The 22,384-nt window shown below is 40.8% G+C and overlaps 1 protein-coding gene across 1 annotated transcript; it reads left to right on the forward strand.

Annotated features, from left to right (window-relative positions):
* Window positions 1–12,079: 12,079 nt before the first annotated feature.
* Window positions 12,080–22,079, forward strand: npffr2a (neuropeptide FF receptor 2a). Its single transcript, XM_041937506.1, has 3 exons — window positions 12,080–12,407; window positions 18,082–18,181; window positions 21,227–22,079. Exons 1-3 carry the CDS (start codon window positions 12,080–12,082, stop codon window positions 22,077–22,079), a joined length of 1,281 nt encoding a protein of 426 aa, XP_041793440.1.
* Window positions 22,080–22,384: the final 305 nt, after the last annotated feature.

The raw sequence follows: 22,384 nt of genomic DNA on the forward strand, positions 1-22,384 counted from the left end.
ACTGAAATAATAAACAATGAGCTTCATGGATGTCAAGACAGTAGTTTTTCCATAATCCAGACAACCAACAAACAAACATTACCATAAATATAACATGTAGATAGAAAGATAGATATACACCGTAGAAAGTGTGGGAAAAAGCCACACTCCAATGGGCACACCTTAATTCTCTACTGAAAGAGTTTTCCATTGTGAGGTTTTGATTCCTAGCAGGTTTTATCATCACAAAACCATTTAGTAAAGATTTGGTGGGAATAACCTGACCCCAATAGTCTGTTGGATGGTCTACCACATGATCCAGACAGAAATACCTCAACAACTTTTGAATGGATTGCCATGACATTTGGTTTTGACATTCCTGTCCCCTCAGGAGGAATTTTTTTGATGATAGGGACCTTTTCATGTAATGGCATCATCGGGTCAAAATCTTGATTTGTCAAACGTCCTTTGGTTAATGACCAAACACCGACAACACTAAAGACAATCCCATCAGCCTCAGCTGTACTTTCTTTAGCTCTGTTAGCAAATTGTGGCATGCTAAAATTCTAGACTCTGCTGATAAACTGTGAACATTATGGCTGCTAAACATTAAGTATATGGCTGTAGACTTGTATGTCGAGTCTTACTTGCTGGTTATCTTAATCTTCTATGTTTTTAATTTATTGCTTTTGGGTCTTTGGACTGTGAAACCTTGGCTTATGGAAAACTCTAATGGTTACATCTAGGATTTTCTTGCATTTAACAGACAATATAACCAGCAGATTAAATTAGAATGAAAATAAGCCATTTAAAAAACAGAGCATTCATTAGTTCTTGTTTCTCAAGCTCTGTTTTATATAATTGTCTAGGTTTCCCACAGTTGGTCCAATTTGAAGACATCAACAGAAAAAAGGACAGTTTAATTGCTGAACTGTTTCAGTGTTTGAGTGTTCCAGCACACAGTAGGGCAATGACCCGGTCTTGAACCAGTGACACAGTGATTACTGGTCTGCATCTTAAACCCCTAAACCAAAAGGATGCCCGACCAAATCACCAGAATGAGCCCCTCCTCACTAGAGACACAACTGTCTAGGTCAACTTTGCAAGTAGGTTATTATAGCCCCTATTTCTGTTTATTGTTCGGCAGCAACCTCTAGTGGCCACAGTTATTACAACGGGAGCAAAGGATGAAGTCAGATGATGCAGTATAAAGAGCAAGAATGTCCATATGTGGAGGAAGGTGGTGTAAATGGACATGGCAAACAAACACAGGAGACCGCTGTTCGTATCCTGTTTGGAAACAATGTTGCCATTATGTATTACCGGCGGTCTGCACCCTCCACCACTACACATTGGCGGCCTGCAGCCTCCACCACAAGACACAGGCTCAACCCTTAACCATCAGCGGGCCCCATACCAGCTGCTGCCCCCTCTGCTCTCCGTAAGGCTGTGGCTCTCTCATTCACACCACGGACAAATCCTCCACCAGCCGGCTCACCCAGCTCCCGGGTGTCTCCTCCAACCAGCGGGCCATCTGCTCGGTCGGGTCCCTCAGCCTCCACCACCAACTGAAGACACCCATCCGGCCTGGTTTTGCGGCTGCCGCCACCGGGGACCTGCAACCCGGTCGGGCCTCCCGGCTGCCTCTGCCCGACCACGGTCCTGGTGCTGGTAGCCGGCCTCATCCCACTACCATCATCATCGGGGACTCTATCATCATCACATCACTCTGTGTTTCCCCGGCGCCACTGTCAACGATGTGGCTGCTGAAATCCGTGGTGTACTCGAGGCACACCCCTCAGTGCATAAGGTGGTGGTTCACCTGGGAACTAATGACATTAAAAGGCAACAGTCAGAGATCTTAAAAGAGGACTTTACTCGACTTTTTAAAATCCTGAAGCAATCCGGAGTGAGAGCTTTGATCTCCGGACCAGTACTGACCCTCGGCCGTGGAATGGGGCGCTTCTCCCGGCTACTGAGCCTCCACAGCTGGCTTTCCATGTCCTGCCGGGAACACGGTGCTGCTTTTATCGACAATTTTAATCTTTTATGGGGACGCAGGGACTCTTTTAAATCAGATGGCCTTCATCTGAATTTTCGGGGATCGCGGCTGCTCTCCTCCAACATAAACTTCACCATCCTACACCACATGGACAATCACCACACAGCTGACCAGCTTGGATCATCTTCATCACCGTTGTCATCACCATCCCACTCATCACGTGACTGACTACCGATCTCACATGACTCAGGTACACCCTCCACTAGCCTTCATAGCACCACCACCTCTCATGACAGTACATCTCATAAAGCAAGAATCACAGTCAGAATCACAAACAGAATTCACAGACCAGTTTCATCATGGACCAGCAATAAGCGAAATAACCTAGTTCCTGTCACACCTGCTTCAACCTCCTCACACTGCGACGAAGAGTGCACGTTCAGCACGAACATCCAGCTGGCCGTGCTGAACGTGCGCTCCCTTTTAAATAAAACTTCTATCATAAACGACCTGATTTTAGATAACAAGTTAGACAGCATTCTTTTAACAGAGACATGGCTTGGCACTGACGCACCAGTTGTTCTCACCGAGGCTTGCCCACCAAATTTTAATTTTTTATTTTCGACCAGGAGTGGCAAAAGAGGGGGTGGAACTGCCTTTATCACTAGAAACACTTTGAACTCAATTGAAGTCTCTTTTAGTAGTTACACATCGTTTGAGCATCATGCCTTTATTTTTAGCAGTCCTCCTATTCTTCGCATCACAGTTTACAGACCACCCCACCATCATCCTACCTCTTTTATCAGTGAATTCTCTGAACTATTATCAGTCATACACACCCACTATAATAAAATTCTAATAACTGGTGATTTTAACTTACATGTTGATAATAGCTCTGACATAATGTCTAATGACTTTTTTAATCTTTTAAGTTGCATTGATTTTAAACAGCACGTCAGACAGCCGACTCACAACAGAGGACACACCCTGGACATGGTCATAAACTATGGCCTGTCCACAGGTGTGTCCTCTGTCGTTGACCTGGCTGTGTCTGACCACTACTGTGTGTATTTTAACATCACCAGTTTTAACCACCAGGAGGCCCCGGTGAGAACGGTGAGGAAACGCTACATTACTTCTGAAGTGGCTGCAAATTTTATGGAGATTTTAAAGAGCACTCCTGCAGAAATTTTACCTGCTTCTTGTGATTTTATTGTCGACAATTTTAACAGCAAACTGAAAATAACACTGGACTCTGTCGCTCCACTTTTAACCAAAACCATAAAAACAAAACCTAGACCACCGTGGAGAAATAACGACGAAATCAAAGAACTCAAAAGAAATTGCAGGAGTGCAGAGAGGAGGTGGAGAAAAAGCAAACTGACAATTCACTATGAAATATTACGTGAACAGCTGAAAATCTACAATAACACAGTCAAACTGGCACGAATCTCTCATTTTTCAAGACTCATCACAGACCATAAAAACAACACCAAATTCCTGTTCTCCACCATCGATCGTTTAACAAATAGCAATTTTAAAAAACCCTCCAAACCCCCATCAGATGCCCTCTGTGAGGACTTTGCAGACCACTTCAGAAATAAAATCGATAATATCAGATCCAGTCTTTTACCCCAACAGAATTTATTTTTTAACACACCTGTACCATTACTTTTATCTGAGGAAACACTGGAGAGTTTTGCCCTGGTGGACGCTAGGACACTTGGTCGAGCTTTCTCCCAAGTAAACCCAACAACCTGCCTTTTAGACCCAATTCCCACATCACTTTTAAAAACATTTTATGGCTTCTTTGAGGAACAGATCTTAAATATTGTAAATTACTCTCTTCAGATGGGTGTCTTCCCCGCCGCCTGTAAAACATCAGTGGTGAAGCCCCTTCTGAAGAAGAGTAACCTAGACCCCAACATTTTTAATAACTACAGACCTGTGTCCAACTTACCATTTTTAAGTAAAATATTAGAAAAGCTGTTTTTTAATCAAGTAAATGATTTTTTAAATAGTATCAATATTTTAGAGAAATACCAATCTGGTTTTAGGATGAACCACAGTACAGAGACAGCCCTTTTAAAGATTTTAAATGACATTAGGTATAACGCAGATTCACATAAACTCACAGTCTTGGTACTACTGGATCTAAGTGCTGCCTTTGATACAGTAGATCACCACATTTTATTAAACAGACGGAGAAACCTAGTCGGCCTCTCTGGTACTGTTTTTAACTGGTTCAGCTCCTATCTCACAGATCGATATTTCCAGGTAAGTTTGGATACATGTTTGTGTTGCTTAAATTGGTGTTGAAACAGAGTTGCTACACTCTGAGTGAGAACACTACAATGTTCCTCCAGAACACATAAAATAAGTTGTGGGGTGCCCCAAGGGTCAATTTTAGGTCCAATTCTTTTTAATCTATATATGCTTCCCCTTGGGGACGTCATCAGGAGGCACGGCATCAGCTTCCACAGTTACGCAGATGATACACAGCTGTACATTGCTGTGTCTCCTGAAGACACAGGGCCAATTGATGCTCTTTTTATCTGTATTTTAGATATAAATTCATGGATGGCAGAGAATTTCCTACAGCTCAACCAGGACAAAACAGAGGTCTTAGTCATTGGTCCTGAAGGCAAGAGAGAGAAACTTTTACAAAAACTACAAGATTTTAAACCAACACAATGTGTAAAGAACCTGGGCGTCATTTTTTGCTCTGAGCTGAATTTTATTCCACATATTAAAAATGTAACAAAAATAGGTTTTTATCATCTTAAGAATATAGCCAGAGTCCGCCCATTTCTCTCTCAAGCTAACACGGAGGTGCTGATGCATGCTTTTATCTCCTGTCGTTTAGACTACTGTAATGCCCTGCTCTCTGGCCACCCAAAAAAGGCCATTTCTAACCTGCAACTATTACAGAACTCAGCCGCACGCGTGCTGACCAAGACCAGAGGGCGGGCTTACATTACACCGATTTTAAAATCGCTGCATTGGCTCCCCGTGTGTTTCAGGATCGATTTTAAGGTTCTTCTATTAGTTTTTAAATGTCTTAATGATCTTGGGCCCACTTATTTATCTGACATGCTTTTATCATATCAACCCTCGCGGGTCCTGAGGTCCTCCGGCACTGGACTTTTAATTATTCTTAGAGTTAATACAAAAACCCACGGGGAGGCTGCATTCAGCCATTACGGGCCTTGACTATGGAATAGCCTGCCGGAGAGCATCAGGACTGCAGAGACTGTTGATGTTTTTAAAAGGAGGCTCAAGACTCACCTTTTTGGTTAGGCTTTTAACTGACCCCTTCTAAACTTTTAATTCTTCTATTATGTTATTTTTTACTTCTTATATTTCTTATGACTTTATCAGTATTACATCTTAAATCTTACTACTTTTATTATTTACTATTTATTAGTTATTTATTTGTCCATTTTACCTCTACATTTTTAACTTTCTTAAAGCTTTTAATTTTTGTGCATTATACCTGCTTTTATCTTTAATTTATTTGGTTATTTATCTATTTATTTATTTTTTCTTTAATCTTTTTGTTTTTAGCTTCAGTGTTTCCTCGTGGGGGGCCTCCACACTGGGGTGTAATCCTGGTCTGCCCACGGGGGCCGTTGCCTTGGAGGCCGCCTGGGCCCGAGGGACTTGGGTGGCTTTACATTAAGTGCGGAGTCTGCCCCTGTCCATCGGCGTCTGGGTGGTCTCTGTGGCGGCGCTCCTGGTGGCCACAGGCTGTGGCGCTTCCCAGTGTGGATGGCTCCCATAGGTGTTTCCTCACATGGTTCCTCAGTGCCCTGCCATGTCTCAGCACTGTGTGTGTGTGTGTGTATGTGTGTATATCTGGAAGTGGGATATTGTCTGTCATATTATGCTTTTATTCACTCTATTGTTGTATTCTTTTATCTTGTGAAGCACTTTGTGTTGCATTTCAAATGGATGAAAAGTGCTATATAAATAAAGTTTGATTTGATGATGTATGTGATGTTACCATCACATGCGTAATGGTAACATACTTATTTTAAAACGTGGTCTCTTCCTAAACCTTGGGTACCATCAAGATTAGTTTTTATTTAATTATCCCCAGTAAATAAACTGGATAATTGGATGCTTTGGGTGGACAGTTTTAGTAAAAAAAAAAAAAAAAAAAATCTTGGGTGGGACAGCAATTAGTGAGTCAAACATACTGTAGCCAACAGCAACAAAACCAGACATGACAGCGAGGTAACCTGCAGCCATTCATTACATTTCTGCACATTTGCATCCTTCAGACCTCTATCCGCATCTCTTTGTTCAGCTTCATATTGAAGTTTAAAATCCTCTGGGATGTTGTTTGAGCTGCAGAGTGATGATAGCTGCAGCAGCATTCAAACCTGAACCAAATATAGATATAATTCTGCTCAACAGTATTAATAAATGCATTCTGTGTTAGACAAATGTGATCATTCAGGTTAAAGGTATTCTTTTCACATGCTGCGGGCTATTCTTCATATTAATGTAGTTTAAAATAATTGATGTACTTGTAGTCAGTGGCCCAGTACTATAAAGAATGATTAGTTCCGGCCTCAATTAATGGTTAATTTTGAAACTGAATTTCTCATTTAGTTGTTCTATTAAATTCTGGCACTTTGGGGCTTCCACAGATTTGGGGTCAACAGCGACTCTCACGTGCTTCACGCTGGATCTATTTGCACATTTCAGACGGAATTTACAGGACTGTAACGTGTGTGTGAATCGCGTCAATTCTGCTTGTGTTCACAGCCAAATGCAATAACATGTGCAGCAGGAGCGCGCTGCGCGGCTCCGACCATCTGTGACCTGCCTTCCCAACTATCAGCATCACATTAGACTCCTTTAAAAAAAAAAAAAAAAAAAAAAAAGCAGACTCTTGACGTTTCAGAGACAGCAGCTGTAAGAGATCAGGGGGGGGGGATACCACTCAACCATGAGCCTGTTCATCCAGCGCTCATCCCCACCCCCTTCACTCCCGACGTCACCGCATCAAATACGGACGGGTCCGGCTGTAAATCCGCCACTTGCGCTCTGAGCGGCTGGCTGAGCGCATCCTGTGCCACACGAAGCGCGTCCCGGCGACGCACATGAAACCGGACTTATACTGAGCACGGTCGGAGTTTGCCTCTTTATTTTTGCCGCGCTCGTCTGTCTACTGTCTTTCTCTTTCATTTCTGCATGTCTCATGCAGAGGAAAGTGGACGTTTTTTACTTTTCTTTTCCTCAGAGCACACAGCCCGCCGTCAGCTTGATTTGATATAAACCAAGGTAAGACAAGTTCTCTCGCGTCATTCACTGACAAACCAGTAAGAATGATGAAACTACAGGTGGCACGGGTGGATATAAATCTGTGAAATCAATTTTCAAAAACTCATTTTATCCTATTTAGTTTTTAAAGTTTGGCTCGCTCTCACTGTAGCCAGAAAAGTGATCGTTTTAAGCGATCAAGGCACAGAGCTTTCAGGTCCGTGACTCAAGTGCTCCTGCTCTCCGCTCTGATGCGCCGGTCTCCACTTGGACACAGACGGCTCTTTGTCCAGGACTGCTCACTCATGCGTGCGTTTGCGCGCAGTTAGCTACTCAAGTTTGCGTCCTGATCACAATCACACTTTGATGCGCAAAGTTAGGCAAACAATCGAAGCAAAATAGCCTAAGAAACAGTTTTAGGCAGAATTTCCATCAGCGCGCGTGAGGAGCCGCGGCTGCGCGCAAAGCTTGGCACAAAATGTACGTCCATATATTCTCTGTGCAGTGAATCTGGAAAATGCTCCTGTTAGTGCTGCTGAGGAGAAGCTTCGGGTGCCTCTCAGGAAAACGTATATATCAGCCGTGAATGAGACGTTGCGGATGCCATGAACTTCGACTCTAAACAGCCGCTGGCTTCCTATGACCAGTCCCATTCATACAGGCTGTGGAGCTGAAACACGGGAAATATTTCACTGGAGACAAGCATAGCCTCGAACAACACATGCATCTATGGCTGTAATCACAACTATATTACATGCTGTGAAGGAAAGTAGCTGAACAAAAAAATGAGGGGAGGGCTTGTGAGCATGCACATTTTCTCTCTGATACAGTTTAAAGTGAGACGAATGAACAGTGATAGCCATATAATAGCTCAAAAATCACGTACACCTGGAAAATAGCTTCATGCCGTGCTGTAGCTATGCTTTCGCCTGCTCATAATAGACTGAAGTGGTGTGATAACATCAGGGAAACAAGGCAGAAGGACAGGCTTGTAGTTGACAGAGGGAGATCCTCTGCTGATCCTCTCTTTGGTTGGTTTGATTGAAAGATTTAGTCGACATGAGTCACAAGGGAAGCCAGCTCAGGGTCAAGTTGGTCTTATCACTGTTAATGAACAGGCTGTTAATGGTTGGTTAATGAGGTTAAACTAACATGGTGTAAGGTTTAACTTCTGAACTTATCAGTTTAAGCCCCTTATCCTGAGCAGACAAATCTTTGTAGATCATCAAAGCCTAATTTCAATCTGGCGAAATGAAATTCCAACATTATTTTGCTGCATGTGGATTCTGTGGACCACTGAACTGCACCTCAGAGTGCAATATCTTTGCAAAGTGCAGTAACCTTACATGTGCTAAATCTTTCATTCATTAAGTCAAACTGATAACAGGATTATGTGTTCTCCAATATATTGATCTTTCATGGCCCCTTCGCCCAGTCCACCCTGGAGGTGGTGTTAATAGGAAAATAGGAATCATCTCTGAATCTGAAGTTTTAATATGAACAAGGCTATAGTTATTAAGTGTCTCCTAATGATGTTGTTCCTCTTGGGTGGAAAAAGCCTCTAAAACCACCTTCAGAACTTTACTGGATACTAATAATTTCCATTCAAGGCCTGGAATGACTAATGTTAGTTGCGATGTGCACATTTTACTGCACAGCACAGACACTGACATTCTGAGAGAGCAAGAAATATCATAACACAGTACACTGACTCCTCTCTGGCCAAACAATTGCAATAAAAATTGACGAGCTGTGGGTGAAAGAGGAACTTCCATCATAAATGCAGTGGACTCTGGAAGCAATTCACTGAAACTCATGAATAAAATATGGATGAGGAGAAAGCAGCAATTTCTTGTCTTCAGCAATCAAGGCTTTTACAATCAATCCACTAAGATGTTGAGATGTACAGTCACAAGATTGTGCTCTACACATGTAATTAGGCTGAGCTCATTCTATGTCTGTACATTAATACAGAAACAGACTAAAAGGAATAGAAGGTGAGGCAGCAGTAGATTTATTGTATTTCCTCACAGGACCATACTTTGCCATTTTCCCAAACTCCAAAATCAGTAATCTGACACTGTACATCTCTCTAAAATCAATACATAGTAAACCTTACCATTGCTTTTATCATTGTGAAGCATCCACAGGCACACTAACTCTGGTAGAGTTGACTTATTTAAACCCAGAGAAACATACACACAAAGCAAATCCTTTTTAGTTTTAGAGAGTTTAAGCCCGTGTACGGACAGATTAATTATGAAATCATCTAATGTTGATGCTTAATCAGGACGATGCCATCTGATACCATCTGTCAGTCCACGTTCAACACCCCATATGAAATACCAGATTTAGGCCAGAAAAGAAGAGAAATAGAGGAAATGAAGTAGAATCCCACAATGTGTCACTCATTACATCCTAAAAAATCTAATTCAGAGGAATATTGAGGACCTACCACATCTGTGGGGTATGCACAAACCACATTTTAGGGTCTTTTCCTGTCTGAAATGACTGATGCACAAGCTTTCTCTTCTTTCTGCCAAACTTTGCTATTCTCTGCAGGATATCAGCACAATTTCTGCATAAAACTGTTTTAGAGACTTACTCTACTTAAGGCCTTTTATGCAGAAGAGTCAAAGAGCATTCAGCAAGTCTGCAGAGACATTGTTCACCTTGGATACTAAAAACTCTTTGTCAGGGTTTGCTCGTGAGGATTACAGTCTGAAGGAGCTTCCCGGCAGTGTCTGCAGGACTCAGCCGGCTTGTTGGCAGTTTCAGAGAAAAGAGACTGTGAGTGAAGTCTCAGAAAGTGCATCATTTTGGCCATAATTAGGTCTACCTTCACCTCAGTTTCACACTTCTCACATACACAACATCCCGCTTAAAGACTACCAGGACACATCTACATTTCTATAAATAAGTCATTAAAACTGGGTGCATTAAATAGCTTTCAAAGTCTATACTTCCTCAGTCCCTTTGTCACCCAGGCCTTCCATTTACACTGTCATGTTTTATTCACACTTATTTTTTATTCAACTCACTAATACGGAGAAAGCATCAGCAAGCCGATGGCACGATTTTTCCAACTGTGAAGTTTATCTCCATCAGTGACGTGAAGAAGGTCAGCATGATGGCCAAAAAATATGCTTTCTTTCATCTAAATGTTGCTAATGTCCTCAGGCATCATCATGATTACACGCAGTTATAATCAGACAAAATGAGCAGGGCTCATAATTGGAACAGCTACACTTTTTTGATGCAAATCTATAATTTTACAGGAAGATACTGTCACAGCTGTTTGTTTGCTGTTGACTGAGAGGAAAAGTACACTGCCGGGGACAGAGATAGAGTTTGCATATCTGACCTAATTTTGTTGTCCACTTGTATAAGACAGTAATTGTCTTCTTAATCTTGGATGTGTCCGTTTCCACTGGAGCTACAATGGAGGCAGACAGCAGATGATGTTCACAAGGACGACAAATAATAAATGTGGAAAAGAAATGTAAACAGCATTTCCCTGTTTATTTCAGTTTAAGTCGCAATACTTAAAGGAATTTTCAACACAAGCATAAGTCTGTAATGGAAGTCTTGCTGTTTCTTCTACACATTGACAGCTCAATGTTGCATTCCAAACCTCCCACTGATGAACAGGAACTGACTTTCACAAACAATCTACTCTGTAAAATACCTGTGGTCAGTCATTGAATGGGTTTCTTGTACATTGCATGGAAACATGAATGCGAATATGTAAGTATAACAGGAAATGGCTGCTTAAAATAGTCTAAAATTAAAATGCAGCAGATTTAATTTCATTTTTATGGATAAATTAGTGGAGTCGAAGGTGACATTCTGAAATTAGTCCAAAATGCAATGATATGTGATTTACACAATGAAAGCATTTCCGAAGTGGGAAACAGTGAATTTTAAGCAAATTTACTCAGTAAATAACTTTTGAAGAGTTTTAATTATCCAAATTGTATTTTCTGTGGATCAACTAATATACTAATCATTATTATGGGAGTTCATGTTTATTAATCAATGAATCTGCGACTACTCTGATGACTGTTCAAGTCATTTGTCCTGTCACACGATGTGCGACATTGTCGCCTTCTAGCCGCTCAGTTGTGAGGATTGGCTTTTTTATTTTACGTGATCATAAGATGAAAATCCTTGGACAAAACAAGCACCTTGAAGTTTTCACCTTGGGTTTTGACAAATTGTGAAATAGCTTTTTTTTTCTTTACAATTTTCAGACATTTTATAAACCGAATGTTTAATCAATTAATTTAAAAAAGGGTTTAGCCCTAATTTCAACAGTACACCCACAGAGTGCACTTCTCCTCAGCTCTGCCGAGTACTTTAGCCTCTTTTACTGGTTGTTTCGGTTTTACTGCCTGTGACTGACAGGTTTATTCTTACATTCTCATCAGTATCGCTTTCAGCTGCAACAGTCAACTGTTTTCAGAGAAAACCCACTGTATGCTACCTGCCCAGCATCAAACAGCAAACTGACAAAGTTGGCAGTAAATTCTGCCAGCAGAAGGCAACGTGCTGTCTTTTTGAAAAAAAAAAAAGAAGTAATAATAATAATAATAAAGCATTGTTGTTCTTTGATGCCAGTTGTGTCAGTTTTTTGTTTGTTCAAGAAACATATGTCTTCCTTCTTGTCACCATTAAAAGTTACTGGGATTTGAGTCTCAGACTATAAAGAATTTCTGGAATACCTGGCATTAAGCATCAAACCATCTCTGTTGTCCTTGCACTAGAAAGTAAGCTGGCTCACCATGAAGTCATCAGCTCCTTTTTTCATTTTCCAGGTTTAAAATGAACGAAGGACTTGAGAACAACTTGACTCAACTGTACGACAACTGGACATTTTACAACTCCTCTGTGGAGTCCTTCATACCCAGAAACAATATCACCTATGTTGGATTTTACCTGCATCAGCCGTCCACAGCAGCCATCTTCATCGTGTCCTACCTGCTGATCTTCCTGGTGTGCATGGTGGGAAACGGAGTGGTGTGTTTCATTGTGCTGAGGAGCAAAAACATGCGGACAGTCACCAACTTGTTCATCCTAAACCTTGCTGTGAGTGACCTCCTGGTTGGGATTTTCTGCATGCCCACAACTCTTCTTGACAACATAATTACAGGTGAGCAGGACATTAATTCGAAGCTTTCAATGCCTTGTGGTCTTGTGATAAAACTGGGGATTTTCACAAAGCTGTTGTCCAGATTTTGCCATCATTCAGTCGGTGGTTTCAAAACTTTTTGGTCCAGATGGATGTAGCTCAACAACTATTAACTGTATTACTGTGAAATGTGGTTAAGACTTTTGTGGTCTTCAGGGGACAAATGTGTCCATCTTTGATGATCCCCTGAAATTTCATGTAGTGCCACTGACTAGTCAAATTTTACACACATTCAACACTTACGCTCATTCGACTCACAAACTGTAACCCAGTCTCTACAATTAATAGATAGATTGCAATGAAAGTTTAATATGTGGCATTAGATATTCATGGTCTCCAGAGGATGAATCCATGCCTTTTCCTCTATTGCCACTAGCAGGCTGACATTTGTGCTTCTCTTGACAATATTTTGGATTACCATAAAACTTGGTAAAGACATTTAAGTCCACCCCAGGATGAGCTGTACAACTGAAACACACATTATCTGGCTTAATGAAATTAGCTGGATTTAGATCTAACCTTTCTTAAAAATATTGACAAATGTAAGCCTGTGAGCACATCTCTCTCTCTTGATAACCAAGAGCATGTCAACTGAATGACAAAAGAATTGGTTGTGATTGTGACTGTGAAGCAACTAAATTCAGAGAGAGAAAGAGAGAGAGAGATTTTTTTAGGATTAGATATATAAACAGAACATGCAAATGGTACATCCAGTCTTTATGGGTTAAATAAATAATTATACACCAATTATTTCTCTATTGCGCTTCACAAAAGCAGCAAAAACAATGTAATCAGTCATTATTGTCTTGATCAGGCGCATGTCACATGGAGTTTGGGGAAATCCAGCTGGCACAGTGCTTTGTATGATTTAATCCCTGCTGCAATGACATAACAAAAGATGGACAGCTTGCGGCTACCAGAAGCAAACATGAATGAAACCTTATTAGATCTGCAGTAGATTATCGCATTTAGAATCATCCGAAGTTTTAGAAAAATCTCTCCTGCAGAAAGCATCCATCCGTTGTTAAAGAAGACACTGGTGAACATCATCTGCTGGTTCAGTAACAAACACAATGATCTTCACAATATGAACTACACATCTAACGGCTTTTGTTAGAAATTGTTTAAGGCAGTTGGCATTTTACAGTTCTTTCAGAATCTATTTGGGTCACTTCAAATTCCTCCACAATTTTTATGCCACAGTTTGAATGCAAATTTGCACAAACAAATAATAATGTTAAGAGTTTTTCAGTAATTAACTGATGTTGAGTGTTTTGAACCATTCACCTCTTTGCCTACACAGTGAATTAAAACACATTAAAATTCCTCTGAACAGTTTCAAGATGTTTTTTTTTTTTTATTTGGTGCTCAGCTGTAGCCAATTCAACTGTTCGACATGACTCACATCAAAATACAGCATGTTTCTGTTTCAAGGTCCCACAGGTGCCCGAGCTTGTCTGCAGAAATAAGAAAGGCATTGAACTGGAGAGTATCAAACATTTTCAGAAGCACTGGGACAGCAAAGCAGGCTTCATCAAAAGAAATAATAAGAAAACAATATTTAATTAGGGTTGATCTGATATGGGATTTTAAACAATCAAACAATTATATTTGGGAAAAATCAGAAAAGTTCAAACTTGGCCTTTTGCGGCTGCTAAACAAAAACAACCTGATGCACTAGATGGTTAGTTACACAGAACTATCGGGGAAGTTGCCCATGGAAACAATTTAGAAAAAGGCAGGGACTTTCAAAAAATACTTGGCAGATGAATGGATGAACTGTCTATCAAAGTTACCACAGTCTAACTTCAACCAATCACCACTTTTCCTCTTGCAAAATATATTTCTGACCTTCCAAAAAAAAGAAAGAAAGAAGCAATCAAACGGGTATTAATGGATGGAAAAAATAAGCACTTGTACTATAAGACTGAAGATGAAGATGAAGATTTTACTTGCTTTACTCTAACTCATGCTCCTGTCAAGACAGATGTACTTGTTGTCAGTGGCATTGAACTAAAGCATCCTCAAAATGAATGTTATTTATTGTAATGTAATGCACAGCATGACAAGAATAGGAAACAGCAAACCAGAAACAAGAAAAGCTCAAGTCCCCTTCTACTCAAACATGTGTATTTCTTATTGTTGCTTCACTCTGATGTTTGACCTTCACTGTGCTGAATAATGTTTTTGCAAAATATGACAGTTTCTTTGAGCACACCATAAATCTCAGTTTACAGTCTGTACTTTGAATTCAGAAGGCAGTCGTGGTCCAATATGAAACTTACACATGTGCGATGTGGAATCTTGAAATCTCTGGTGTGTATGCTAGCCATTGTTTCCATCCATGCATTTTTATGTGCATTTTCAACAAACAAAACCCCTCAATTCAAGGCCAGTAACACAGACGCTTGTCCATCCCAAGCGCAAAACACCCAGGCATAAGCAGAGCAATGTAGTGTGTGCAGTGCAATGCAGCAAGGAACGCACAGCCTTGTACATTGGGGAGACAAAACAACTGCTTCACAAGCAAATATAGCACAATAATGTAGATATTTTGGTCAGGGAAAGAGTGAAGGACAAACTGGAAAGACCATCACTGAACAGAGGTGGTGGTCTACAACACCAATTATCAGCCACTAACAATGCAGTCCTGAGGTCTCACCCTAGGCAGCTTAACAGACTCTTCGATGAGAGGCGAAATGTCTTCTAGAACCACAAGCAAGTCTAATTGTCTTTGGAAAGCACTTAGAAGTATCATAACATGGATGAATGACAGTCTTCACAGACGTAGTGCATTTTTCACAAAGTATTGCATTGGAAAATGTTAATGGAAAAGGCAAAAAAAAGGTTTTGCACTTGCTTGAGGAGGTTTTTGCCTTTTCGAAAAAGCTGTGACGAAGTGAACATTTAACTGAGATGACTAATCAGCTGCTTCTGTTCCAAGTGAAGAAGCTGTTTCTGCAGATTAAAACATCTCCTCCTCGCTCCACACAGATCTGATGTAGCCTTCCTCACATTAATAGTTGAAACAAACAGAAATGTCATATTTCCATTGTGTTTATGGTATTACTATAGTTTTTTTCAGTTTGAGTTTAACCTGGTGCTGTTTCAAGTACATCATTTTATTGTGCCCTCTTCCTCTGCAATGTTTTGCTAAGTTTTCTGATTGGAGAATTGGCGCCACCTACTGCTTATCCCGTCGAACCAACTCCTAATAATAGCATAACGGTAGTGGATGGAAACAATTCCTTCATTCCCCTGATTTCCTCCAAATTCACATACATTCGGATGGATACCCAGCTACTGACAATGGTGACATTTTGTGTCCAGTAGCGAACAGTAGGGATTTTTTTTTTCAATGAGCAAGAGAAGAAGCAGAAGTAGTGGCACTTTTAACTTGCTACTTTTTTTGTGGAAAAAATAATTATTCAAAGGAGACTATTTTTATGTTAAAACATGTTTAGGGGAAATCTTTAAAGAAGCATTAAGAGCTTCACCAAATGGCTATTTACTGCAGTCTATTGTGTGGCCACTTGCTTGTCATTCTGTCCACCCAAGTATGTTACCTGACAAATCCCAGTGGAGAGACAGACATCACAGAAGGGGGAGGGATAGCACCATCAGCCATTCCAGTTGACTGACATTCAACGTATATAGAAGACCTTCCTCATGGGGGAGAGTGAGAAGTGAAGGATCATAGACTAAAACACCCAACAGCGATCCTGCTGGAAGCACAGCAGTTAAAACTACACTTCTCAAATCTGAGCAGAGTGGGAATAACAGCGTGTAATGCCAGGAAAAGAAAAAAGCTCGAGTCAGGCTGCAGCTTGTAAAACGGCACATGAAAGAGTCAGAGAGCAGGAGGTGTCACAGAGATGAAAACTGAAGCCACTCAGCTGTAACACGAAGCACAATCAGAAACTTGGCAGAACTCAGTCTACCAGCATCCCTATCAGGAAGCCGTGTGATGACAGCCTCATGTTGTGTGGTGCTTTTCAGGTGCAGGGAATGGGACAGTCAGCCAGCCAATGATGTTTCACATGACGAACAATCACTCTTGAACAGGATATTGATGCAGAGTGTACAGCTGGATACTGCACATAAGTCATAGGGATACGTGTTGGTCTCAAAGTACATTTTCTCGACATCAGTATCTTCAAACCAGTGATTTCATGATGCTAAATTGATGATGACATTTTTGGGGGATAGAAATGTAACAGCTGGACCATTCCTGTGGGATGTGATACCCGACATGCAGTTGGTAAGCAGCTCAAGATCCATCAGAGCCTTAGGCCATGGTAATTTGTTTTCTGCCCACACTGAAGAAGGCATTTTTGTAAAGCAGTCTGGCTCTGTTGTAAGTGCAGACTTCAGTTTTGACAAAGAATTAAGAAGCTGTTTGCATCACAACATAATACAAACAGAGGAAAAAAGTTCTTAAAAAATGAAAGAAAGAAGTGAAAGTGAAAACAACACTAAAAGAAGAAACAAGGAGGGTGACATTTCAGTTCATTGTTACCAACCTGTTATTGAGAATATGTATCATCCCACCTAACTCCCACCTCTACAAGGCTTCCTATGGCAATGTTGGTCACAGAGACAGTGAGTTGAGTTTGATGCTAATTTATCATCACACAATTTACATAATCTATAAACAAGCATCGTGTGAAATCAGACTGACAAACATTCTTGAAGATTAGCCCAATCTATCTCTTGAAACTCAGAGATGACTCCTCAACCTTTAAGCTTCTTAGTGATCTGTAATATGATTGGACATACTTTGAAAGGTCAGCAGTGATCAGGATTAAAGTTTAAATAATTTGAATTCACAGTAAATGCAGGCAGGTGTAAAATCAGGGCAGTGGAAACAACCAAAGTAGTGCTTTAGCATCATCACTCTGTGCTGGAAAGTAAGAGCTCGAGCTGACACAAAGCAAATCGTGTGCAGAAACCCTAACAGAGATTGATGACAAACTTACAGGTATTTGTCGTTACATGTTTGTCTTCTCAAGGGGCTAAAACTTTACTGCTTCAGAAGATTATTAAGCAAAGCTCAGAGATAACCATGGTGATATTATCAGGGACATTTCATACTTTCCTCCCTTCAGGGCCACAGAAAATGTTACACAACCAATTTCACAAGTTTTCGGTGTAAAATTGCTGACTTCCCCACAAATTTCTCCACAATCAAATTAAGTCTCCCTTGCTGCAAACAGCATCTCAATGCTCTGATTTAGTTTCTTCCTCACTCATACAAATAATATCTACTGCTATGAACTCCAGAATGCTCTATACTACCAGTCAACCCCTATTATAAATGTTGACAATTAAGCACAAGTACGTGTTACAGAGGCCGAGAGTTATACATGAGTCTGTAATAATTTAGTGTCAAATCACACACTGTCAGCACCTCTACCACTACACACCAGCAGCCCTTATTAAGAACTGCTAGAAAAGGGACTGTTCCCCCTCAAGACATTTAGACATATTGCAGCAAATCCCTTCAGCTCCAGCTGTGCTCCGATGTGTTTGCGGCTGTGAATCTGTTTGAGCCTGAATTCATATGTGAACTGCTGTTTGTAATGGTGTGTTGTCTTAGCAGTAAATCAGCTGACTATGTCTTTCCTGTCAACAGGATGGCCTTTTGGAAGCTTGGTCTGCAAAATGAGCGGCATGGTTCAAGGGATCTCCGTGTCAGCATCCGTCTTCACTCTGGTCGCTATTGCTGTTGACAGGTACAGTGGCTGTATTTCACTGCGACATGGAACTGAACATTTCCTTTGCCCTGCAACTTTCACACTTGAATTGCAACAGTGCTTTCTGCGCAAAGGAAGGTTTGAACCAGAAACCCACCAAAGAGCACAATCCTTCACAAAGGCCTCATAATCTATTTAGTTTATGTGATAAAATATTCTAAACTCGAGGTTCACAGCCTTTTCCCCAGAGCTTTATTTCACATCTTATGACCTTCTCCTGTGTATGGAAGATACAGTACCGTCGAAAGTTCCAGAAAAGGCTAGGAAGTGATTCGATCATCATGTTTGAAAGAAATTAAAAAACATATGTAATTTGCTTGCATTAATGTGAACGCAATCCAAAGACACATACATTGTAGGATAACTGGGCTGTTCGGGGCTACCTTACCTCGATCCACAATTTTTCCATCAATGGTGTCAAATGCAAAATTCCTCCTCCAGTAATGGTTTGATGTATTAATTATTTTTCTACACTTTATGTTAGCAAAGACAACAATTACCAACTTACTGAAAGCAAATGGGTCAGGTTCATTTTAGGGACATCCTCTGCTGGAGGCATGACCTTTTCTGCTTATACACTGAGAATTTTTTTATGCGTTCATTACAGAGCAAATATTAAATGATAAGGATCAGATTTTCCCATGTTCAAAGAGTATCTTTAAGTAAAGATGGTAAAGTCTTAGTAAGTGAACCTTGAGTTCAGAATATGTTCGCACCACATATAGTGTGTTTGCAAGGTCATGAGTGAACTTCCCTGCTTAGCTCAATACAATTAATGTTTAGGAATGTTTAATACATATCTGACTCCAGATCTGCATCCAAATATCAATATTTTTAATTAAACTAACTTAAATACTGTAGTTCATGAGAAAATACCATAAAATGCCCTGAAATCTTGAAATCAAATCTGCACCAAAATCAAGTTCCTTTTTCTTAGGCCTTTTCACCAACACTTAACGAGAAAGACAAACGAAAAAGATTGTACAGCTTTCTCATGTTTATCTGAATTGCCTAACTGCTGTTCATCGAGATGACAACAAATGGATGTTAATCCTACTTAATCACTCTCTAAACCTTTGGAGGGGGCTGCAGAATTGCACACTGGGGAACAACAGTTTGTCGCTGACACTAGGGCCCAGCAAATGCACACATTTGCTGGAGCTACAACAGCTCTCCAAGCTGTAAAAATTACTGGTCTAGTAGTTCATCATCGCCCGGTCCTCAGACACTTGAAGTGCAGTGACGTCACTCTGTTACATATTTGTAATCACCGGAGGGTGTCTGCGCCTCTGGAAAGGACAGATGGAGTTTGAAATGCTTTTACATCCAAAAGTCAATGTTATCTTACATATCTATCAGACATGTGACTAGAATTTAATTTTAATGGCTGAGGCTATGAAGAGCTCTCTTGCCTGCCCTTTTGGCCAGTGTGTTCATGCACAGACAAACCAGATCACTTTGCACCCTTAACTACTATATTTATCCTGAAGTGACCTGACTGCTTTCGTACGATCGATTGTACTATTATTCTAAATACATTGTTGGGATGACAAAGGTTTGACATCTCATAGTGACCAACAAAATCCCCCTTTTCCTCTATTTCCTAACATCAACATACTACAACACCAGCTGCAGTCATTCAGTATTCAATGATCATTTGGGTCTTGATGTTTCTGCATGCCTCTGTTCCCAAACTAGCAATCAGAGATTCTTTCACAGTGAGAGTTCGAGTCAATCCACCTCCTGCCTAGCATGGGAGTAACCAGCTTAGCTGTAATGAAATATTTCTATCCATCCCCTAGAATGTTTGGAACTGATCTGCTGGCAAAAAGTGATCGATTCAAATCAAGTTCCAACAAGTGTTATTGCTTATATAATATTACAATTGCACACATATTTTAAGTAAGGGTGATATCTGATTATGTCAACTTTTTGAAAGCTTGTGTCCTTCACAACCTCCCAGCCTCCCAGCCGTATGTACATACAGTATGTAACTAAGTAAATGTATTCAAGTCATCTCCTTCAGTACAACTCTGATGTATTTTATACTTGAGTTTTTGCCGTTTTCTACTTTGTCAATAGGTAAGCTCTCTCAGACAATGACAGTGAAGAAGTGCAGTAGCATTTTTGAAGGCTTCAGCAGTGGCATTTCAACTTGCATGCAAGTTGAAATGCCACGTGATTGGCATTTCAACTTGCATGCAAACGTGATTGGTCAATACTTCTGACTACAAACGGAAACCAGAACGCTTCTGATATCAAAATCTTGTCTATTGCATACAGATTCTGTGCTCATATGCAGATATCTGTTTACAGAGAATACACTGCTGCTGGCTTGACTGTGACAGACTACAGGGCAACACTGCTGTCCACGCACACACACAACCACCCGCCCTCACCCACACCCACAACCACCCGCCCTCACCCACACCCACACACACACAGCCCCTGTACAATGAAATTCTTCCTTTGTCCTTTAGGGTGGGGTGGGTAGAGGTGGTGGTAACAGAGCCTCAACAAAGAAATCCTTGAAAATCTCATGTGTTCCATGAGCTGTTCATGACCATTTGGCAAAAACAGCTTTGTGCCAAGTTAGAGTGGACATTACTGTAGGAAGTAAGAGGGTGCTGGGTTAGTTATGCTCCCACTGTTTTGAAACTGATCTGCACATTGAGGAAAAGGGGAATTCAAAGCACAAACAGTAATGTCAATGTTCTTGATTCAAACTGAATCTATTTTTAATTCTAAAGCCACGTGTGTTTGCTTTCATTTTTTTGTTCTTTGTTTCTTCATTATACATCTATTTTTGCATGTACATCCTTTACATCTATGACCCTTAAGTTCTGGACAACATTCGCTCAATGGGTTTGTCCCTTTATGAATGTTGTGAATTAATGTTGTGCCATTTAAAGTAAATGTTCCTTACTGTCACTCAATTTCCAGCGGGACAGATATTTTTTAAAAAGCAGGTTAAATGTCAACATGCAGCTTCCTTATCCAGTCTTTTTTTAAATCCTTTTGCAGATTCAGATGCATTGTCTACCCATTCAAGCAAAAGCTGACCATATCCACAGCCACCTTGATAATAGTCATTATCTGGGTTCTGGCCATATCCATCATGTGTCCCTCTGGGGTGATGCTACAAGTGACCAAGGAACAAACCATTCGGGTGTTACTGGGCTATGACAACAAAACGAGCCCGTTTTATTGGTGCAGAGAGAACTGGCCAAACCAGGACATGAGGAAGATTTACACCACTGTCCTTTTTGCAAACATCTACCTTGCTCCTCTTTCCCTCATCGTGATCATGTATGCCCGGATTGGCATAACGCTATTCAAAACTGCAGTTCCAACAGGAGGAAAGCCGGGCCACGACAACCGCCACACTGTGTCAAAGAAAAAGCAAAGGGTGATTAAAATGCTTCTCATAGTTGCTTTGCTTTTCATCCTTTCCTGGCTTCCTCTATGGACCCTCATGATGTTGAGCGACTATGCCAGCCTGACTGAGCAGCAGTACAGAATCATCAACATTTACATTTACCCCTTTGCCCACTGGCTAGCCTTCTTCAACAGCAGCGTCAACCCCATCATCTACGGTTTCTTCAATGAGAATTTCCGCAGAGGATTTCAAGCTGTGTTCAAGTTCAGCCTGTGCACGGCAGACGGACAGCGAAGGAAAACCTACTCGCACAGGCTGCAGGGAAACTCTGTGCTCCCAGCTAATAATGCACAAACCTCCCTGGAGCCTATTTCTCTCAACAGCCTAGATAAGAACACTTCCAGGCGGCTCAACCATGTCACTGAACAGGACTTGGTCATGGAGGACCTGGAGAAGGCATCTTGCAGCAGTGGGGGGGTGACAGCTGTGTCTATTTGAGGAGACACAGAGACCTTCTTCTAGATGACAAGCAAAGGTACTCACATTTCCAGAAAATTGCCCTCATCATTTTAAGTGCTCCACTGAGCATTAGCAACCACAAGACTCATCTGAATAGGTGGAGTTTACATTTATGTATAATTTGTCCACAGCAATTTCAATACTGTAAAAAAATATGAAAACCTGGTAAAGACACAAAAACAAAAATATGCAAAGCTGTAAATTATCCTTTTGACTGTCCTGCACCACTTAAAAACAATTAATGCAGCAAGCTACCTCACAGTGTTTGCTCCTACAACAAATAT

Source organism: Chelmon rostratus, chromosome 5, assembly GCF_017976325.1.
Source record: "Chelmon rostratus isolate fCheRos1 chromosome 5, fCheRos1.pri, whole genome shotgun sequence".
NCBI classification, from domain to species: Eukaryota; Metazoa; Chordata; class Actinopteri; order Chaetodontiformes; family Chaetodontidae; genus Chelmon; species Chelmon rostratus.

What these genes read in the sequence shown, in the direction of transcription:
- npffr2a (XM_041937506.1), top strand. Translation starts at nt 12,080, where the DNA reads ATGAACGAAGGACTTGAGAACAACTTGACTCAACTGTACGACAACTGG. An exon ending in TCTTGACAACATAATTACAG is followed by an intron (nt 12,408 to 18,081) that starts GTGAGCAGGACA and finishes TCCTGTCAACAG; the next exon opens with GATGGCCTTTTGGAAGCTTG. An exon ending in GTCGCTATTGCTGTTGACAG is followed by an intron (nt 18,182 to 21,226) that starts GTACAGTGGCTG and finishes ATCCTTTTGCAG; the next exon opens with ATTCAGATGCATTGTCTACC.